The sequence below is a fragment of the Phalacrocorax carbo genome, chromosome 15 (genome assembly GCF_963921805.1).
Source record: "Phalacrocorax carbo chromosome 15, bPhaCar2.1, whole genome shotgun sequence".
Lineage (NCBI taxonomy): Eukaryota > Metazoa > Chordata > Aves > Suliformes > Phalacrocoracidae > Phalacrocorax > Phalacrocorax carbo.
The window spans coordinates 5,794,096-5,809,950 of record NC_087527.1 but is presented as its reverse complement, the minus strand read 5'-3'; the positions used below and the strand labels follow the sequence as shown (position 1 = coordinate 5,809,950).

The 15,855-nt window shown below is 51.5% G+C and overlaps 1 protein-coding gene across 2 annotated transcripts in view; it reads right to left on the bottom strand.

The window, feature by feature from the left end:
- The window catches only part of POLE (DNA polymerase epsilon, catalytic subunit), a 30,301-nt gene that overhangs the window by 6,020 nt on the left and 8,426 nt on the right, over positions 1 to 15,855 (bottom strand). For both annotated transcript variants that reach the window (XM_064465836.1, XM_064465837.1), the window contains exons 15-35: positions 15,285 to 15,392; positions 14,401 to 14,529; positions 13,923 to 14,025; positions 13,684 to 13,830; positions 12,903 to 13,048; positions 11,949 to 12,097; positions 11,452 to 11,544; positions 11,039 to 11,183; positions 10,358 to 10,515; positions 8,053 to 8,248; positions 7,150 to 7,364; positions 6,750 to 6,852; positions 6,473 to 6,553; positions 6,277 to 6,399; positions 5,974 to 6,192; positions 5,446 to 5,655; positions 4,201 to 4,344; positions 3,711 to 3,851; positions 1,264 to 1,417; positions 1,077 to 1,183; positions 40 to 216 (exon numbers count right to left, since the gene is read on the bottom strand). In XM_064465836.1, the coding sequence (XP_064321906.1) occupies positions 40 to 216; positions 1,077 to 1,183; positions 1,264 to 1,417; positions 3,711 to 3,851; positions 4,201 to 4,344; positions 5,446 to 5,655; positions 5,974 to 6,192; positions 6,277 to 6,399; positions 6,473 to 6,553; positions 6,750 to 6,852; positions 7,150 to 7,364; positions 8,053 to 8,248; positions 10,358 to 10,515; positions 11,039 to 11,183; positions 11,452 to 11,544; positions 11,949 to 12,097; positions 12,903 to 13,048; positions 13,684 to 13,830; positions 13,923 to 14,025; positions 14,401 to 14,529; positions 15,285 to 15,392 (3,048 nt within the window). The remainder of the gene's footprint in view (positions 1 to 39; positions 217 to 1,076; positions 1,184 to 1,263; positions 1,418 to 3,710; positions 3,852 to 4,200; positions 4,345 to 5,445; positions 5,656 to 5,973; positions 6,193 to 6,276; positions 6,400 to 6,472; positions 6,554 to 6,749; positions 6,853 to 7,149; positions 7,365 to 8,052; positions 8,249 to 10,357; positions 10,516 to 11,038; positions 11,184 to 11,451; positions 11,545 to 11,948; positions 12,098 to 12,902; positions 13,049 to 13,683; positions 13,831 to 13,922; positions 14,026 to 14,400; positions 14,530 to 15,284; positions 15,393 to 15,855) is intronic.

Below are 15,855 nucleotides of genomic sequence, written 5' to 3'. Positions count from 1 at the left end.
CTAGGTTCCACAGGGACCTTCCTTGAACCTTCATCTCACCTTGTAGCCCAGCAGCAGCCGCTGGACGGCTCTATAGATGGCTTTGGGGTCGGTCTCGGCGCGCACTTCGAAAGTGTGCTTGTCCGGGGGCAGCAGCTCTTCGCCCACCTTTTCCAGCAGCGCGCTGCGCTCCACCGAGAAGAGGGTGGTAAGATTTGGCATCTGGTTGCTGCGTACCTGCACCCAAGGGGGACTGGGTTGGATTGGAGCCAGGGAGAGAAGGACCCCAGGCTGTGCGGTCCCGGGGGTCTCTCCCTTCCACATGCCATGAGATGCCCTCCAACAAGCTCTGTCAAAATGCAGCAGGGATGCGTGATGCACGGAGAATCCTCCTGCTGTCTGACTCCCATCTCAGAATGGTTTGGGTTGGAAGGTCATCTAGTCCAAACCCCCTGCAGTGAGCAGGGACATCTTTAACAAGATCAGGTTGCTCAGAGCCCCGTCCAGCCTCACCTTGAATGTTTCTAGGAATGGGACATCTACCACCTCTGAGTAACCTGTGCCAGTCTTTCACCACCCTCATCATAAAACATTTCTTCCTCACATCTAGTCTAAATCTACATGCTAAATCTACCTTTTTTAGTTTAAAACCATTACCCCTTGAAACCATTACCCCTTGTCCTATTGCTACTGGCCCTGCTAAAAAGTCTGTCCCCATCTTTCTTATAAGCCCCCTTCAAGTATTAAAAGGCCACAGACAAGGTCTCCCCGGAGCCTTCTTTCTCCAGGCTGAACAACCCCAACTCTCTCAGCCTGTCCTCACAGGAGAGGCATTCCACCCCACTGATGATCTTTGTGGTCCTCCTCTGGACCCACTCCAACAGTTCCACGTCTTTCCTGTGCTGAGGGTGCTGGGGCTGGACACAGCACTCCAGGTGGGTCTCACCAGAGTAGAGCTGAGGGGCAGAATCACCTCCCTCGACCCATTGGCCACACTTCTTTTGGCTTTCTGGGCTGTGAGCACACCTTGCCAGCTCATGTCCAGCTCTTCAGCCACCAGTATCCCCAATCCCCCAGCCTCCAAAGTCCCACCTTACCTTGTCCAGCACAAAGACAGCAGCTTTGCACTGCGAGGGGATGAAAAGGCCCAAGAGCGCCTTGCTGCCCTGGGAGCTGTGGTAGAGGTAGATGTGGCGAATACTTCCTAGAGACACAGAGCACAGAGCATGAGTGGTACCCACGGGTGCCAGGTGCCCCACGAGCCCCTCTCCCAGGGTGCCTCACCTGGCTCCAGGTAATTGAACTGGGCCAGTGAGCGCATCTCCAGGTGCTCAATGTCAAAGGTTTCAGCCTCTCGCCCTGTCAGGTGCCTGACGAGCTGCCTGCTGACCATGCACACGCAGCCCAGGTGGATCAGGGCACGGAGGAGGAGTGGCACCTGAATGACGGGGAGAGAGATGGTGGAACAGTGTTCTGCTACCAAGCTCCTCTCAGGGGTTTCAGACCTATAACAACCACTGAAAAACCACAGGCAGGACATGCCTGAGGTGCCTCTGGCATGAGTTTGGTATTATCACCCTTGCCAGTGGTGGAGATACAGAACCAGTATCTTAGCTCACACGTGCTCCTCTCTAGCCCCAGATCCCACCATCAAGGGCAGCAGCAGGTACTTTGGAGGATGTGTGGAGCAGTATCTGGGCAATCTTGCAGCTCTGCAACTTGTGGTTTAGCATTCCCTCAAGACAGAGGCTTCATCTGAACCACCAGATAATCAGCATAGTGAGAGATCCACCACTGATTCACCATGCGTTATTAACCCTACAGCTGTAAACTCTACCGCTGCACAAGACTCCTCCTGAATGACTTGCTCTGGGACCTAGTCCCAAACCAGTGAGAAGCAATAAACATTCCTTGCCTAATCACGCTTCCCTCACGCCAGTTTTGATTTTATAGATGCCTAGTACATCCCATTTTCAGATCTCTTTAGCAAGCCGAAGCATTCCTGTGTCTCCAAGCCCCATCCCTGTAGAGAAGCTGTTCCCTCATGTCCTCCTCATCGTTCTCCTACGTTAGTCCTGCTACATTTTTTGGAGACTGTGCTCAGAATTGCACTGCAGCTGTTTAAAGATCAAGACAGGTATTTCCTTGCTGAGGACTGTGTCCAGCTGGGTTCTCTGTATCTCCAAGGCCAGAAACTCTACAACCCTCTGGGCAATGTACTCAACCACCCTTGCAGGAGAAGTTTCTTCTGATGTTTACAGTTTCCCATGCTTCAGTTTGTGCCGGCTGCCTCCCATTCTCTGCCTGAGCACCACTGAGAAGAGTCTGGCTCCTCTTCCTTTATTCCTCCCATCGAGAAGGTCCCCTGAGCCTCTCCTCTTCCAGTGTGAACAGTCCCAGCCCATTCAGCCTCCCCTTCCATGACAGATGCTGCAACCCCTTGATCATCTCACTTCCTTTTATATCTTTAAAAGGTCTCCATGCCCCTTGTTTTACTTCAGTTGCTAATTTTAATTTCCTTTTAGCTAGCTGCTTCCTGATTTTTACCTAGTCCCACTTATTAAACACAATGGTAGTGGAGAGGTCTCAGGTTTGTTACAAGATTTGCAGCTATAATGAATTTGCGTACACGCTAGTCACTTTGGCACAGTCATTTGAAATAAGTTTTGGGCAATGCTTACTAAACTAAGAGTTGTGCCTTGTCTCGTGGGACCTTTATCCAAATTTTCTAAAAGCAGAAATTAAAGGTGACTTAAAATGGTTTCATTCATTGTGCCCCACTGTAACATTTTCCAGGCTATACCGATAACTTTGGTATCGGAAGTCTCCCAACTTTATGGTACTCTTTTTGCCCTTGCAGCCTCTTTCATCTCACAAAGCATTTTGTAGCTAATGGCACCACTGGTCACACCAAGCTTGTCCTACTTAGGCAAAGACTTTTGATCCATAATAATTCTACATTGCATTTTAGTAGCAAATTCACTGGCCTTTATGCTTTCTTTAACATATAGCTCCATTCTTACAATGGTACAACCTACTCTGCCACTTCCATACAGGTCAGGTCCTGACACTACAATGCCTCCTTGATTAAATTTCTGTCACGAGGTTTTGAGCTGCTGAACAAACCAGTGTCCTCATTAGAAGCAGGCACCCCAGTTTCCCATCTTCATCTTCAGGCTTTCAGCATTAATAGCACTGGTAAATTAAATTTTGGCTTGATTGCTTTGTACTGAACTTCATTTAGGTTGTTCTTGCTCTTCCCAAACTTTCATGTTGTATCCTATTCTTCTTTTATAGGCTTTTATAACATCGTTTTAGACGACAGGGCACCCAGACTTATGCATGACTCCACAGAGATTGGGTTTTCCCCCATCTTTACTGTAAATACCCCTTATCTTTTCTGGTTCAAACACTAGTAGGCTAGTTCTGGTTTGATTTAAAGGAAGATCACCCCTTCTGCTTAAATGCCTTCTTTCCCCAAAATTTCTTAACTCCAAATAAACTGAACCCCCTTTCCCTGACATGCATTAAACCACGTGCTGACAGTCAGTACCTCTGCCCCTATGAACATGGGTATGCTCCCCAGTACTCTGCTGTGCAGGGTCTTTGATTTTTGGTGTCTCAGCAAGCTGTCGAATATTTAAGTGCCAGGTGTCCTCCTGTGCCACCAGCACTCAGACTAGCAAGCTACCGCTCAGCAATCCTTAAAAATGAGCACCCAGAGGAGTTACCTGCGTTTCATACACCCCCTCAATGTCTGGAGCAGAGAGGTCCGCATTGATTTCGTTGATGTGCTCTTGGTACATGTCTTCAGGGACAGAGTATTCATACAAGTTGTAAACTAAGTTTGAGCGGGGCAGGATCCTGTTCACCTGCAGAGGCAAGGGATATGCTTAGCGGCGCACGTCACATCATGCGGCACTGCTGCAGGGAGCTGGGGCACTTCTAAGGGTTGCAAGGAGCTGGGGTCTGAACCGGTGCTCTTCTCCCCTAAGGAAATCAGTGGTTTATGCTCATGCATGTTACAAATACCAAAATAGAGAACCCGCTTTCTGGGCAGGCTGGGATTAGCAGAGGGACCGGGGATTGGATGTGGTACATCCGTGGAGTGGGAGAGCGAGGCCCTGCAAGGCCTATGCTTATATCTGCTTGCAGCAGAGATGAAGTGCCTTATCTCAACACAAGCGGCTGTTTCCCCTTCCAGAAGGGGCAGGTCCTCACCTTCCTGTAGGCTGCTCCCTCCTCCGGCTTTGGGACGCGCTGATTGACGTAGAAGACCCGGGGGATGCTCAGCTTGATACAGTGCAGGTCGTTCCCGATCACTGCCCACAGCCTGAACAGCCCAGGCTGGCTGGTCTCAGCAATCTACAAGACACAGCGGTACAAAGTTATCATTAGCAGGGAGATCCAATACGTTATCAGAGCTACACCTAAGCTGTGGAGCACTTTGTGGATCTATACAGCCAGCAGTCCCACCTCAGGCTTGTGCTTGCAGAACGGCTGCCTGCAGCTCTGAAGGCCTTTCTGGAAGATGAAGTAGGCGACAAGGGACTGGGTTCAGACGGCCATGTGTAATGAGGGTTTGTGAAAATGCCTGGACGGCACCACCCCACCTCTACGTTTGTACATTGGCTGCTTCCAGGCATCACTGGAATCCTGTGTCCATCTCAGGCCCATTGTGCCCAGTGCTGGTCTCCCCAGTACAGGAGAGACATGGACATACTGGAGAGAGCCCAAAGAAGGGCCACAAGAATGAAAAAGGGACTGGAGCATCTTTCCCCTGAGGAAAGGCTGGGAGAGCTGGGACTATCCAGCCTGGAGCAGAGTAAGCTCGGGGGATCTTGTCAGTGTACGTAAATAACTGAAGGTAAGTGCAGAAGGATGGAGCCTGGCTCTTCCCAGTGGTGCCCAGTGACAGGACAAGGCGCAATGGGCACAAACTGGAACACAGGAGGCTCCCTCTGAACATCACAAAACACTTTTCCCTGTGAGGGTGACAGAGCCCTGGCACAGGTTGCCCAGGAAGGTTGTGGCATCTCCATCCTTGGAGATACTCAACATTCGACTGGACAGCCCTGGGCAGCTGGCTCCGGGTGACCCTGCTTGAGCAGGGGCTTGGACCAGATGGACCCCAGAGCTGCCTCCAATCTCAGCTGGTGCTTTTGTGGTTCTGTGACTACTGCACAGTGCTGCCCACGGGCTGAACCGGAGCTGCTGAACTGGCAGATCTACATGCATGTCCCAGATGCACCACCACCAATGACCATGTTGGTGGTCATTCCATGAAATAGTAAACTCCTATTTCCATACGGACGTGTGTGAGCCTGAGGCTTTGCAGCCCCACCTGGCCTCCCCAGAGTGGCATTGGGGTCAGCGGTCCCTGAACTTCACCATTTGACCACGGATAATGTAAATGCGAGGCTTACGCCCCAGGCTGCCCTCTGTGGCACATCCCCTCCCTTGTACCTGCACGATCTGCCAGGGCAAGTCCAGGATGCTGCGTGCTGTCCTGCGTAGGTAGCTGCTCAGCCCTTTGGAAAGGGCATCGCGCACCACTCCTCCACCTGCTGTCACCCCGCCGTCCTCCAGACGCCGCCTCTTCCGCCGCTCCTGCCGCTGCCGAGCCTGCAGCTCCCACTTCTTCTGGTGGAAGCGCAGCCAGACCAGCCTCTCTTCCTGAGTGGGGTGATGGTGCACATGAGTTGAGCCAGAAACCAGCACAGGCTTCCCAGCCCTCAAACACCATTCCATAGGGCTGAGCCCTCCATCCCCCAGCCCAACATTACACTCCTGCCCCAGCTGTGAAACCACCACTGCCTCCCTTTTCTCTATCAGTGTTTATATTTCTCCATCTCCTGGTATATTTCTTCTTGTAGCCCTGAGCCACGGGCATGCAGAGGGTTTCAGGAGACCCCCAGCTCACTCCTGGAAGCATCCAAGCTGCTTGGGTGGACAAGCATAGCCCCAGGGCATCTCCTGCCCAATCTGCTTCACCTTGGTGGTCCCCAGAGGTGGAGGTGGACCCAGGATCTCTCGCCAGGACTGGGATAGCTCCAGGTACTGGGACATCTGTTGGCTTTCCTGTGCGGCAGGGACTCGCTTCCGCTTATTTGTGATTGGAACCGGTGGCTGAAGGGTCTTAGCAGCCCCAAAGTCCTCTATGTCACTAATCTGTGAGCTGGGTGTCCCCTCTGGGGGCTGGTTGGCGAGGACCTGAGGGAACAAGGACAGCAGGAGGATGTGGGTTGCAGAAGAGCCCCACCAGCACAGCCAGCACCTTTCCCTCACCCTCTTTACCTGTCTCTTGCCTTCCGAAATGAAGAGCTCATTGATTTTTTTCTGTTTGTACACATCATTCTTCTCCAGGAGTTTCTTGTGGAGCCAGTCCGGATGCCGGACCCGTGGCACCGGGTTCTTTACCTGGAAAGAATCTCCAAATCATACCGAGTCCCCCGACCAAAGCCCTCCTCCTGCCCCCGACAGTGTCCCATACCTGCTGCAGAGCTGCAGGAATGGTGATGATTTTCTGGATGGTACTGCCCAGTCTCTCAATATAGTAGTCCCAGTCCAGGATCTGTGAAGAGGGCAGAGCAGTGGGTAGTAAAGAAAGCCGAGCAGAAGGCCACCAGGTGGAGGATCAAGCATCTCCCCAAGACCCCCGCCTCCAGGCCCCGCTTTGTGAGCACAAGTAGCCACTGCCCAGGTCACGCCTCCGAAGGGACGAGCCCTTGTCCTGGAGATGGGGCCATCCACGGGGATGCCCCACTCACCGCACGGATGTTGAAGTCCTGCAGCGAGGGGCTCTTCAGCCATTTTCGGAGGTAGTGTTTGCGCACACTGGGCTCGGCTTGGAAGATAGCAAGGGGGATGGCCCTGGGAAAGGTAGGGAAGCACATATTACCCACTGGAGCAAGGTCCTGGCAGCACACAATCCCCTCTCCCAGCCTGTGGAGACCCTCCAGGCTTCTCCTCCCACCCCTGCAAGGCCACCGTGCAGCGGTTGTACAGCGTTACCCATTGCTAGCTTGCTCACAGTCTGGACCAGTAGACAAGTGATCACTTGGTCACACCACACCAATTCACTCACCTCCGGCTACCCTGCCCTTCCTCTCTTGGTTGCCCCCCACACTATCAAAAGCCCTGTGCCCTGTCCCCTCAAGATGGCATTACCTCTCGGTGACAGGAGACCCTTCTGGTTTCTTGGAAATGATGAACCGGCAGCTCAGCCCTGCATCCTTTACCATTTGGTCCCCCAGGAACTCTGCCAGGCGCTTGGCAGTGCTGATGGAGGTGGACTTCTGCTCCCCATAGTCCTCCAGCTTGCGCGACATGGACCGGTTCTCTGAGATCAGCTCAAAGAGCTCCGAATCAGGCATGTTGGCAGCCTGAAAGGAAGGAAAAAGCCCCAAAGCTAGCAAGAACCTAACGATCAAACCTTGCCCGATACAGAGAGCGCCTACACCCAGTTGGTGCGGCTCTCTATAGGGAGCCTGGGAATTGCTCCCTGTTGCAGCTGCCAATGCGACCTATTGAAAAGGGAGAGCGTGGGTTTGAGGCCTGCATCAGTTTATGCTGTGGCAGCATGGCTTTGTGTTGCGCACACAAAGTAGTTCGGCTCACCAAGAACTTATTGTACAAGGTTATTGCAAAATGGAAGGACCCAGCCAGGCTCCCAGTCCCTCTCACCCCCCAGTTTCCTCTGTTTTCTCTGCCCTCCCAGTTATTGAATAGGTGAAGTCTCTGTGCTCCTCATAAAACACTTCGCAGGCAAGTAACTCTGTCACCCCCTGCTTCAGCGAATGCCCGTAGCCAGCTTCCTTGGGGGGTGAGGGCCACCAGAGCAGCTCCATGAAGGAGATGACAAGAGAAGGATACCACTCACCCACAGTTACAGATGAATGAAGAACCCCTGCACTAAAAAGACATTAAATAGTAGCCCTAGAGAACTAAAGGAGCAGAAATAAAATAGAAGTGACCACCAACTCTGTGCAAGCGAAGTCCACCGTCCCTACGGTGCCTGACCACTCTACTTTGCTCTACCTTGGGAGCACAGGTGTGCTCAGCTGTGCTTACCTTGCTGTAGAGCACATCCAGCCAGTAATCAGCTACCTTGGCCACAGAAGCATACACCTCCTCCAGGGTGCTGCCTTTCAGAAAGGCTTCAAATACAGAAGACTGGAATATCTTCACCAGCTGCAGCTCTCCCCGCCGCTTCACCTCAAATCCCTTCAGCTCAGCCAGGGACCCATCCTCGTTGAATACCGCATACCTAGGAGACACAGCGTGGGCAAAACCTGGCCTGAGTCAAGGGACACATTCCAGGATCCCACTGGTGTTCCTCCTGCCAGGGTGCTTCGCCCCATACCACCATGCTACCATCTGGCCTGTTAACAGAGCTGTGGTGCTTGGCACTAGGATGACCTCGGAATATCTACAGCTGCTCTACCAACTGTGTCAACTTGGTCTGCAAAAGCACGTCAGCTCATGCTCCAGCTCATCCATACTGATGGGGAGAATGATCTTAATTACAGACAAGTAAAAGGGCAGGAGGTGAGAACTTGGGTGGGGAAATGGAGGAAGATATTAGGAAGAGGTTTAGAGAGAAGGAAAAAGTTTTGTCAGCTCAGATACGGGTAAAGGGGTTTCAGAGGAAACTCGATGTAGCCATGATATAACTATAGGAACTCTCGTCCCTCTCTCCTCTTCTCTTGCATTCTTTTGCATTTCACAGCCCTGCCAATTGTTTGCATGTCTGCAGAAAAACCTTATGGAACATCAGCTAAGAGAAGAGAGGGGATACTCAAACCTACATCACTTGGCCAGCCCTTCTCCCACCTGACCACATTCCTGTGGGCACAGCCTTCTCTTCTTCCACCAACACTGGTGCCTGCCAGCCACCTCCAGGCTGTTTCGGTTGGAGAGTGACCAAGAAATAAATGCACTTGCTAACTTCCCCAAACCACCAGAAACAAAGAGGCCCTTAGATAAGAGTCCTACAAGCAGCGCCTGCTCAGTGCTTGGCATCACCTTGACTCCTGTGGCAGAGACTTACTGCTTGCAGAAAGGCACTGACAGGGGATGGTGGATGCTGGAGCTCATCCCGCAGGGCACTGTCGTGGTTCAGCCCCAGTTGGCAACTAAGCACCCTGCAGCCGCTCGCTCACTCCCCCCACCCCTGTGGGATGGGGGAGAGAATCGGGAGAGCAAAAGCACAAAAAACTTTGTGGGTTGAGATAAGAACAGTTTCATTATTAAAATAAAATAAAATAACGATAATAATAATGATTATGATAGCAACAACAATAATGATAATATAATAAAAAGGAAAAGGGAAAAAGGAAAAAAAAAACCAAAACCACAAGCGATACAACCGCTCACCACCTGCCGACTGATGCTGCCGGTCCCCGAGCCGTGACTGCTGCCTCCCTGCCCCGGCCAGCAAATCCCAGTAAGCACACTGGGCATGACGTTACATGATATGGAATATCCCTTTGGCCAGTTTGGATCGTGGCTGTGCCCCCTCCCCTCCCGGCCGCTCGTGCCCCAACAGAGCATGAGAGGCTGGAAAAGCCCATGACTAGAACAAGGACTGCCCAGCAACAACCAAAACCTCTGTGTGTTATCTCAACATGGTTTTCATACCAAGTCCAAAGCACAGCACTGTGCCACCTGCAGGGAAGAAAATTAACTCTGTCCTAGCTAAAACCATGACAGGCATTAAGCACAAAAAAAGCATAGAGCTGTAAGGACCGAGGGTGCTGTAGGGCAGAGACAGCATTTCTTGGAGCCAGACCCAGGTCTGTGAGCACCCCTCTAGCTAGTGGTTGCTACTGCTCTAGCTCACACTCCTATTTAGGAGGCTGCAGAGAAATCAGTGCAGTCTGATTACAACTATCCTATAATGTAAGTGTAAAGTAATGGCAGGGTCTGTTCCTTCTTCCAGATGGGGAAGGAAGGAGAAACGTCTAGGAGAAGCATTACTGGAGGTCTGTGAATTCCTGAGAGATGGGAAGGTGGGAACTGGTGAGTTTAAACATATCAGATTGAATATAAGCCGTATTAGAAGCCCTCAGAAGGAAAGTCAAAGTTCTCCTGCACACCTCAGAACCAAACGGGGAGATTGTGTCTGATCACCAAGTTGGAGACATGTTATTTTGCTGTTATTTTCCAAATTTTATTGCTATAGTATGGCAGTGAAGGCAAGAGCATGGCTGGATTCAAAGGTGATCTGGTGTAAGGAACTCAGCATTTAAAACCAGTGAATCATCCTTGCCAGCTGCAGGGGCAAGGACCAACGTGCCCCACACGCATGAAGGGAAAGAGACCCTCAGTCTGTTAGTTGGGGGAAGTAGTAATATTTCAAACTTTGAAATCTCACCTTTTCTTCAGCTTCTTGCCCTCTTCCTTGGAAGCTGGGAGGATCATGGCCAGGTATGGTCCATCCACTTCAAAAAAGATGCTATTCTCTGAGCGTGTGACATAGGTGAGGGAGGCTGGGTCCTGCAGTTCCTGGTACTGATCGTTTGTGAAGCCTTCCTGCAGGGAGGGACAGCCCCAGGAGAACAGCTCACTCACTCGGGCTGGTTACACCAGGAGATGCCCCTCAGGCATGCCCTGCCCAAAGGGATCACTGTGCACCCCTCTGAAAGCTACACCACACTTTTTTTGAGTCCTGAAGTCAAAACATCTGACATGCCTGTTGAGAAGAAAAATGCTTTGGACCCTAAAGTTATATTCTTTTGTCTTACAGAAGCTGGAGCAAGCAGAGGATGGGTTTGGACCTTGCTTTAGCCTGGACTCCCAGCCTGCACAGGCAAGCACACACCAACCCTGGCCTCTTACACACCGCCCTCTCTGCCGCAGGGATATCGGAGCCTCTCCCGCTGCTCAGATGCTCCCCGAGGCAGAGAGCAGCTGTGCAGCAAGCAGGGCCATCAGCCACAATGTCCCACTCACTACACAGGGAGCAGAGACGGAGGAGATGCCCTCCTCCCTTGTCAGTTCTCCACCTCTTTTTTCCCCAGACTGCAGACCTGGGCTGGATGGGTACAAGACTCACCTTCACCAGGATGTTCAGCATGGCACCTGGGTAGGAGATTGTCACCTTAGGCTTCTTGGCATTGGTTGACTTGATGACAAAGTTCTCTGGGAAGCTGTTTGGGAGGACACACCAAATCCCATCGGTATCCAGTTCCAGAGGTCTCCTAAGGAAGGATGGAAGGTCATTGTCAGGAAGAGAGTGGATGACAGGTGAGGATCAGCTCTGTGTCCCCATAAAGGCAGAGGCAGCCTGTTGCATCCACTCTCCAATCCCTTCTGCAAAGTAAACCCTCAAAATACAATAGAATAACCACAGCAGTGTCAGAAATCCAAATCTTCAACAGTAACTGCTGGAAGTTCAGTGTCTAACATGCTCCCACATCTGTTCCAGCTGCAGACAGACCTTTCCTCCCCCATTTAGCACATACTCACCCAATCTGCTCGATCAGTTCCCTGGCCTGGGTGATGATATTTGCTCCTGTGAAGCAGACGATGCCAGCCATTTCCATGGAGTACCAGCGAGCTCTGTGAGCAGAGGAGTAAAAGTGAAGAGCATGAAGAGTGAAGCGCTCCCTCCCAGTCCCAGCTATGTAAAGGACATGAGGACATCCAGAGGAAGAAGGGCAAGAAACTCATCAACACTGGCCCTTGGTAGATTGTTCTCCTTGCCCTAGTTATGATGCTTCAGAAAAGCTGGAAACCTACTAACAGACAAGATTCCTGTCACTTATGCCCAACACTTAATGTCTGACAGGAGTCTCCAGGATGAGAAGTCATTCGTAGAAGCAAGAGGAGAGTGTTACAGGCAGCACCCACCTTCATCCTGGTGCTTCAGAAGCAGATGAAGCAAATGACAGCCTCCCTAGGACAATCCCTGTTTCCAGGGTCCTCTCTGGAGGGCCCCAGCATTGCCCAGACAGGATACTCACCCCTTCCGCATGACGTAGCCATAGAAAGAGTTGAGGATGCACTTGTGGGCCAGCTGTAGGGAGTCATACAGGATTTCCATGTTCTTGCAGCGCTTCACTTCAGAGGCATCTCCTGTCTCCACTGCTGCAGACAGCTTCTTCTTCCACACCTGCAAGCCACAGGCAGAGTCAGGACGATCCCACACATCACTGGTGGTATCCAACTGGTTCACCCTTAGTCCCAGCATAGCATTAAAATTCTAGAACAGTATCTTTGCCAAAGATCAATAGCATGAGCTAAACATTTCTTTTTCTTTTGCAGCAGAGGAGGAGTTGGCCAGAGGCACTTTGCCACATGGTAGGAGGGACCTGCAACACCAACCATAACTCTGACGGTGACGATCAGAATTCAACCAGTGCCAGCAGTGCTGCCCACCTGCATCAGCTGTGCTGCACCATGAGTGCACAGGCAACAACTGCGTGCAGCAAATGATGGTGAGTCCCAGGGCCTCATCATTGCCTTCAACATGCTCCAAGAATAACATGTCGTGTCTTCTAGCACGAACCTCAACCAGCAGAGAAGAACTAAAATGTTCCCCTGGAATCAACTGTTCCTTAACCCAAGGTCTAGACCTTGCTTCTCAGCTTGTCTTTTTTCTCCACGTAGGAAGAATGCCCTACACTGAACTCGGCCAGATCAGATATATCAGAACAGAGACTAGCTGAGGATTTGCTAAACCCAGTGAAAACTGGAGATACAGCTTTGTTTCTGACAGCACCACAGAGGCAGTACATGCCGTGGCAGCGGCCTCTGAAGATTCAGCAGCGAGAAGCCACAGCTATCAGGAGCTCCACTGTGTCCTTCTCAAATACAAAGGCCGAATAGAGCAATCCTTTAGGGCTCAGGTTTTCAGTGAGAGATGAGAGGTCCCCGGCCTTGGCAAGACAAGTTAAACCAGAAGTTGAGTTCAGTACCTTGTGCAGCCCCTTGAACTCATAGCGGCGGTCCCTGAAAGCTCGCACCGTGTCCACATAGAAAGAGTTTTCTCGCTGGCAGATGGTGGTGACTCGTTCCTCCACCTTGGTGACATGGATCTTCTTGTACGCCTTGCGGCAGTAATCTAGTCAAGAGAAGAAGCAGAGGGAGGTTATCAGGGATGGGCATTCTGCCACAGACAGGGATAGGCACAGTATGGACAGGGAGACATCTAAGCATCAGGCACAGGTGAGTGGGGACACAGTCCTACTGCAAACGGAGGGGAAAGAAGATACCAGCATGGAGAAAAGCAGCACCTTGTTATGGAGATGCAGGAACAGGTAGGGGAAGTAAACTCGTTGTGATGCACGTACGGCCCATCCACAAACCCAGGCTCTGCCCCCAGCCAGCTGGATGGTTCTGCTGAACAGCATCACTCCAGGTGATTGGATAACATTATGTTCCCCTTCAGAAGGCTTTAATTAGCAGACTTCCAAAAACTGGAGCAATTCATGCTTCAGCTCAAACCCGTAGCTCTCAGACAAGAGGAGAAATACTGACACAGGCACTGGTGCCTGGCCCCTCTTCGGGAAGCACACAGGACCCTGCTGGGACCCTGGAGGTCAGCCAAAGTATGGCCTAAGACCAGACCCAGTCTTAAATAACCCCACAGCTGTAAGAGAGATAATTAATGGTGAGCACCGCTCACAGTCTAGGTTGCAAAACACTGCTCCAGATCATGATGTTGGGTTGTTGTGTTTTTGTTTTTTTTTTTTTTACCTGCCAGCCGCTTTTTCTCATACTTGGCCTGTTCTTCCCGGGAGAGCTCATGGAAGGCACGTGGTGCTCCCTCGGGGGACAGCGGAGGGAACTTCTCTGACTCCAGCTGCTGCTGGATGCGGTGGTACTCACTGCGGCTGGCAGGCACTGTGGAGGAAGAGTTATCAGTTTCCCAGGGGAGAAGCAGGAATTAATCTCCATCTCTGTGAGTTGGACTGCACGGTCCTTACTGCACTTACTGAACTCTCCTCTCCACTGCCACGTCATCCGGCGCTGACAGTTGGCACCTGGCTTGTTGAAGTCACAGGCAGCACATGTGGCCTCATCCACCATGGCCGAAGGCTGGACACAAGTAAGAGACACACAGGAGTTAGAGGGAACAGCTCTCCAAACGACTCATGCCAGGACAGGTGCTGGGTGGCAGAAGAGCATAAGTGTGAACATCAGCGACGGCACACAGTAAGTTCTGCCTTCCAGAGCCTTTTGGGAACAAAAAACCCACAAAAATAATAGCTGGTTTTCTGGGAAAGGTCCTAGCTGAAGTTGTATCTCAGCCTCTGCAGACCTGGCATCCATGGCAGCTTGACTGGGTTTCACACCCAGCTCCCTCTGCCCTGAGCAGAAAGTTCAGCCCTTGCTGTTAATGGGATCCAATCACAGGGACCACCAAGGTCATCTGAAAGACAAATTAGGAGAAATAAGATTGATGTTACCCACCTGCAACCTGTTGGTCAGAATGATGTTGGGGTACATGGCTCCCACATCTAGATGGTAGATAAGGGGGCACTCAATTCTGTTTGGAACATCCTTCAGGGAATTCAGTTTGACCTTGATTTCATCACAAACCTGTGACAAGGCAAAAAGTGAACCTCAGACAGGAAGGAATTAATGAGTCAAGTACTTGTTGAATTTGGTCCTTTACTCCTGCACAAGGACACCTAGCACTGACTCTGGGGAAGGATTTAAAGGAGCAGCATCAGGGACTCCTCAATCACCGGTACTTCAGGTTTTGTTTTGGACCTCCAAGGTAGGCTTTATCTGTAGGGATACAGGGAAGGTGAGAGCAGCTACTTCCTAAAGGCTACTCGATCAAGGATCTTTTCTGTGCAAATGGATTAATGGAGACAATAGCAAAGACCAGAAATCCTCAGTCACTAACTGATGATGCCTTCCAAGAAACTCCAGGCTCGGCTTTGGAGAGGGACAGCCTGCACTTTTGTGCAGGGAACAAGACCATGAGTATTTGGGATATCTGAGGGGTCTGTCTTCTCACTAAATCCCTTCCCAGCTCTCTGAGTTTTGCTCCTGATAGAACCTGCAAAGGGGAAGGCAAGAACCGCATCCCTCAGCTGAGTCAGAGACCCCAGATTGCCAGGCTGGGCTCCAGCAGCCGGGCAGGAGGGTCCCGGCTGTGGCTGCTGGGGGCTGTGGCTGCTTATAACATCCCTTAACAACACCTACTCTAGAGATGCCCATAGATGGGCTGCTTGGTCTCTCTTCGTAGAGCATAAAACGAACCTAAACAGGCACTTTAAAGCTGCAGCCCCAGCCTGGCAGCTCAGCCCTCCCTGCCAAGTCCAGCCATGCCACGGGCAACGTACCTCCTGGAAGTTGGTCACTTGATCCAATGGCAAATGCTCCTCCTCCTCAATGGCGTGCCGCAGCGTCTTCTCCACGTGCTGCATCAGGAAGTCGAAGGCAGCAGGATTCTGCAGGGGCATGGGGATGGCACTGAGACTGTGGGCAGCTGTCCCTGGCTGCAGGCTGGCAGCTCCTGCCCTGCTGCTTGTGTCCCTGCCTGTCTTGGGGAGCTCTAAGCATGACGCTGCAGCATAGGGCAGCATGTTGAGGCATGTGTAACGTCTGGACTACTTGACACCAGTTCAAACAAACAGAAGCAATGAAGGGAAGAGACAAGGGCCGCTAACGAGCAGCCAGTTGCATTTGTGTTTGGTAGAGCAGCAGCTCTCATGGTCACATGCTGGCTGGTGCAAGGGTCCAAAGATTCAGACTTAGTCCAGGTTCTTTTATACACCCAGTGCATGCTCCCCCATGATCATTCGCTAGCTGATACCCACCAAAGCGTCCAGTGCTAAGTGTGATGCATCCCACAGGGTAAAGTTGCCTCTGAAAACTTAAGGGTCCATGAGCACAGTGCAGACATGAAGCAGG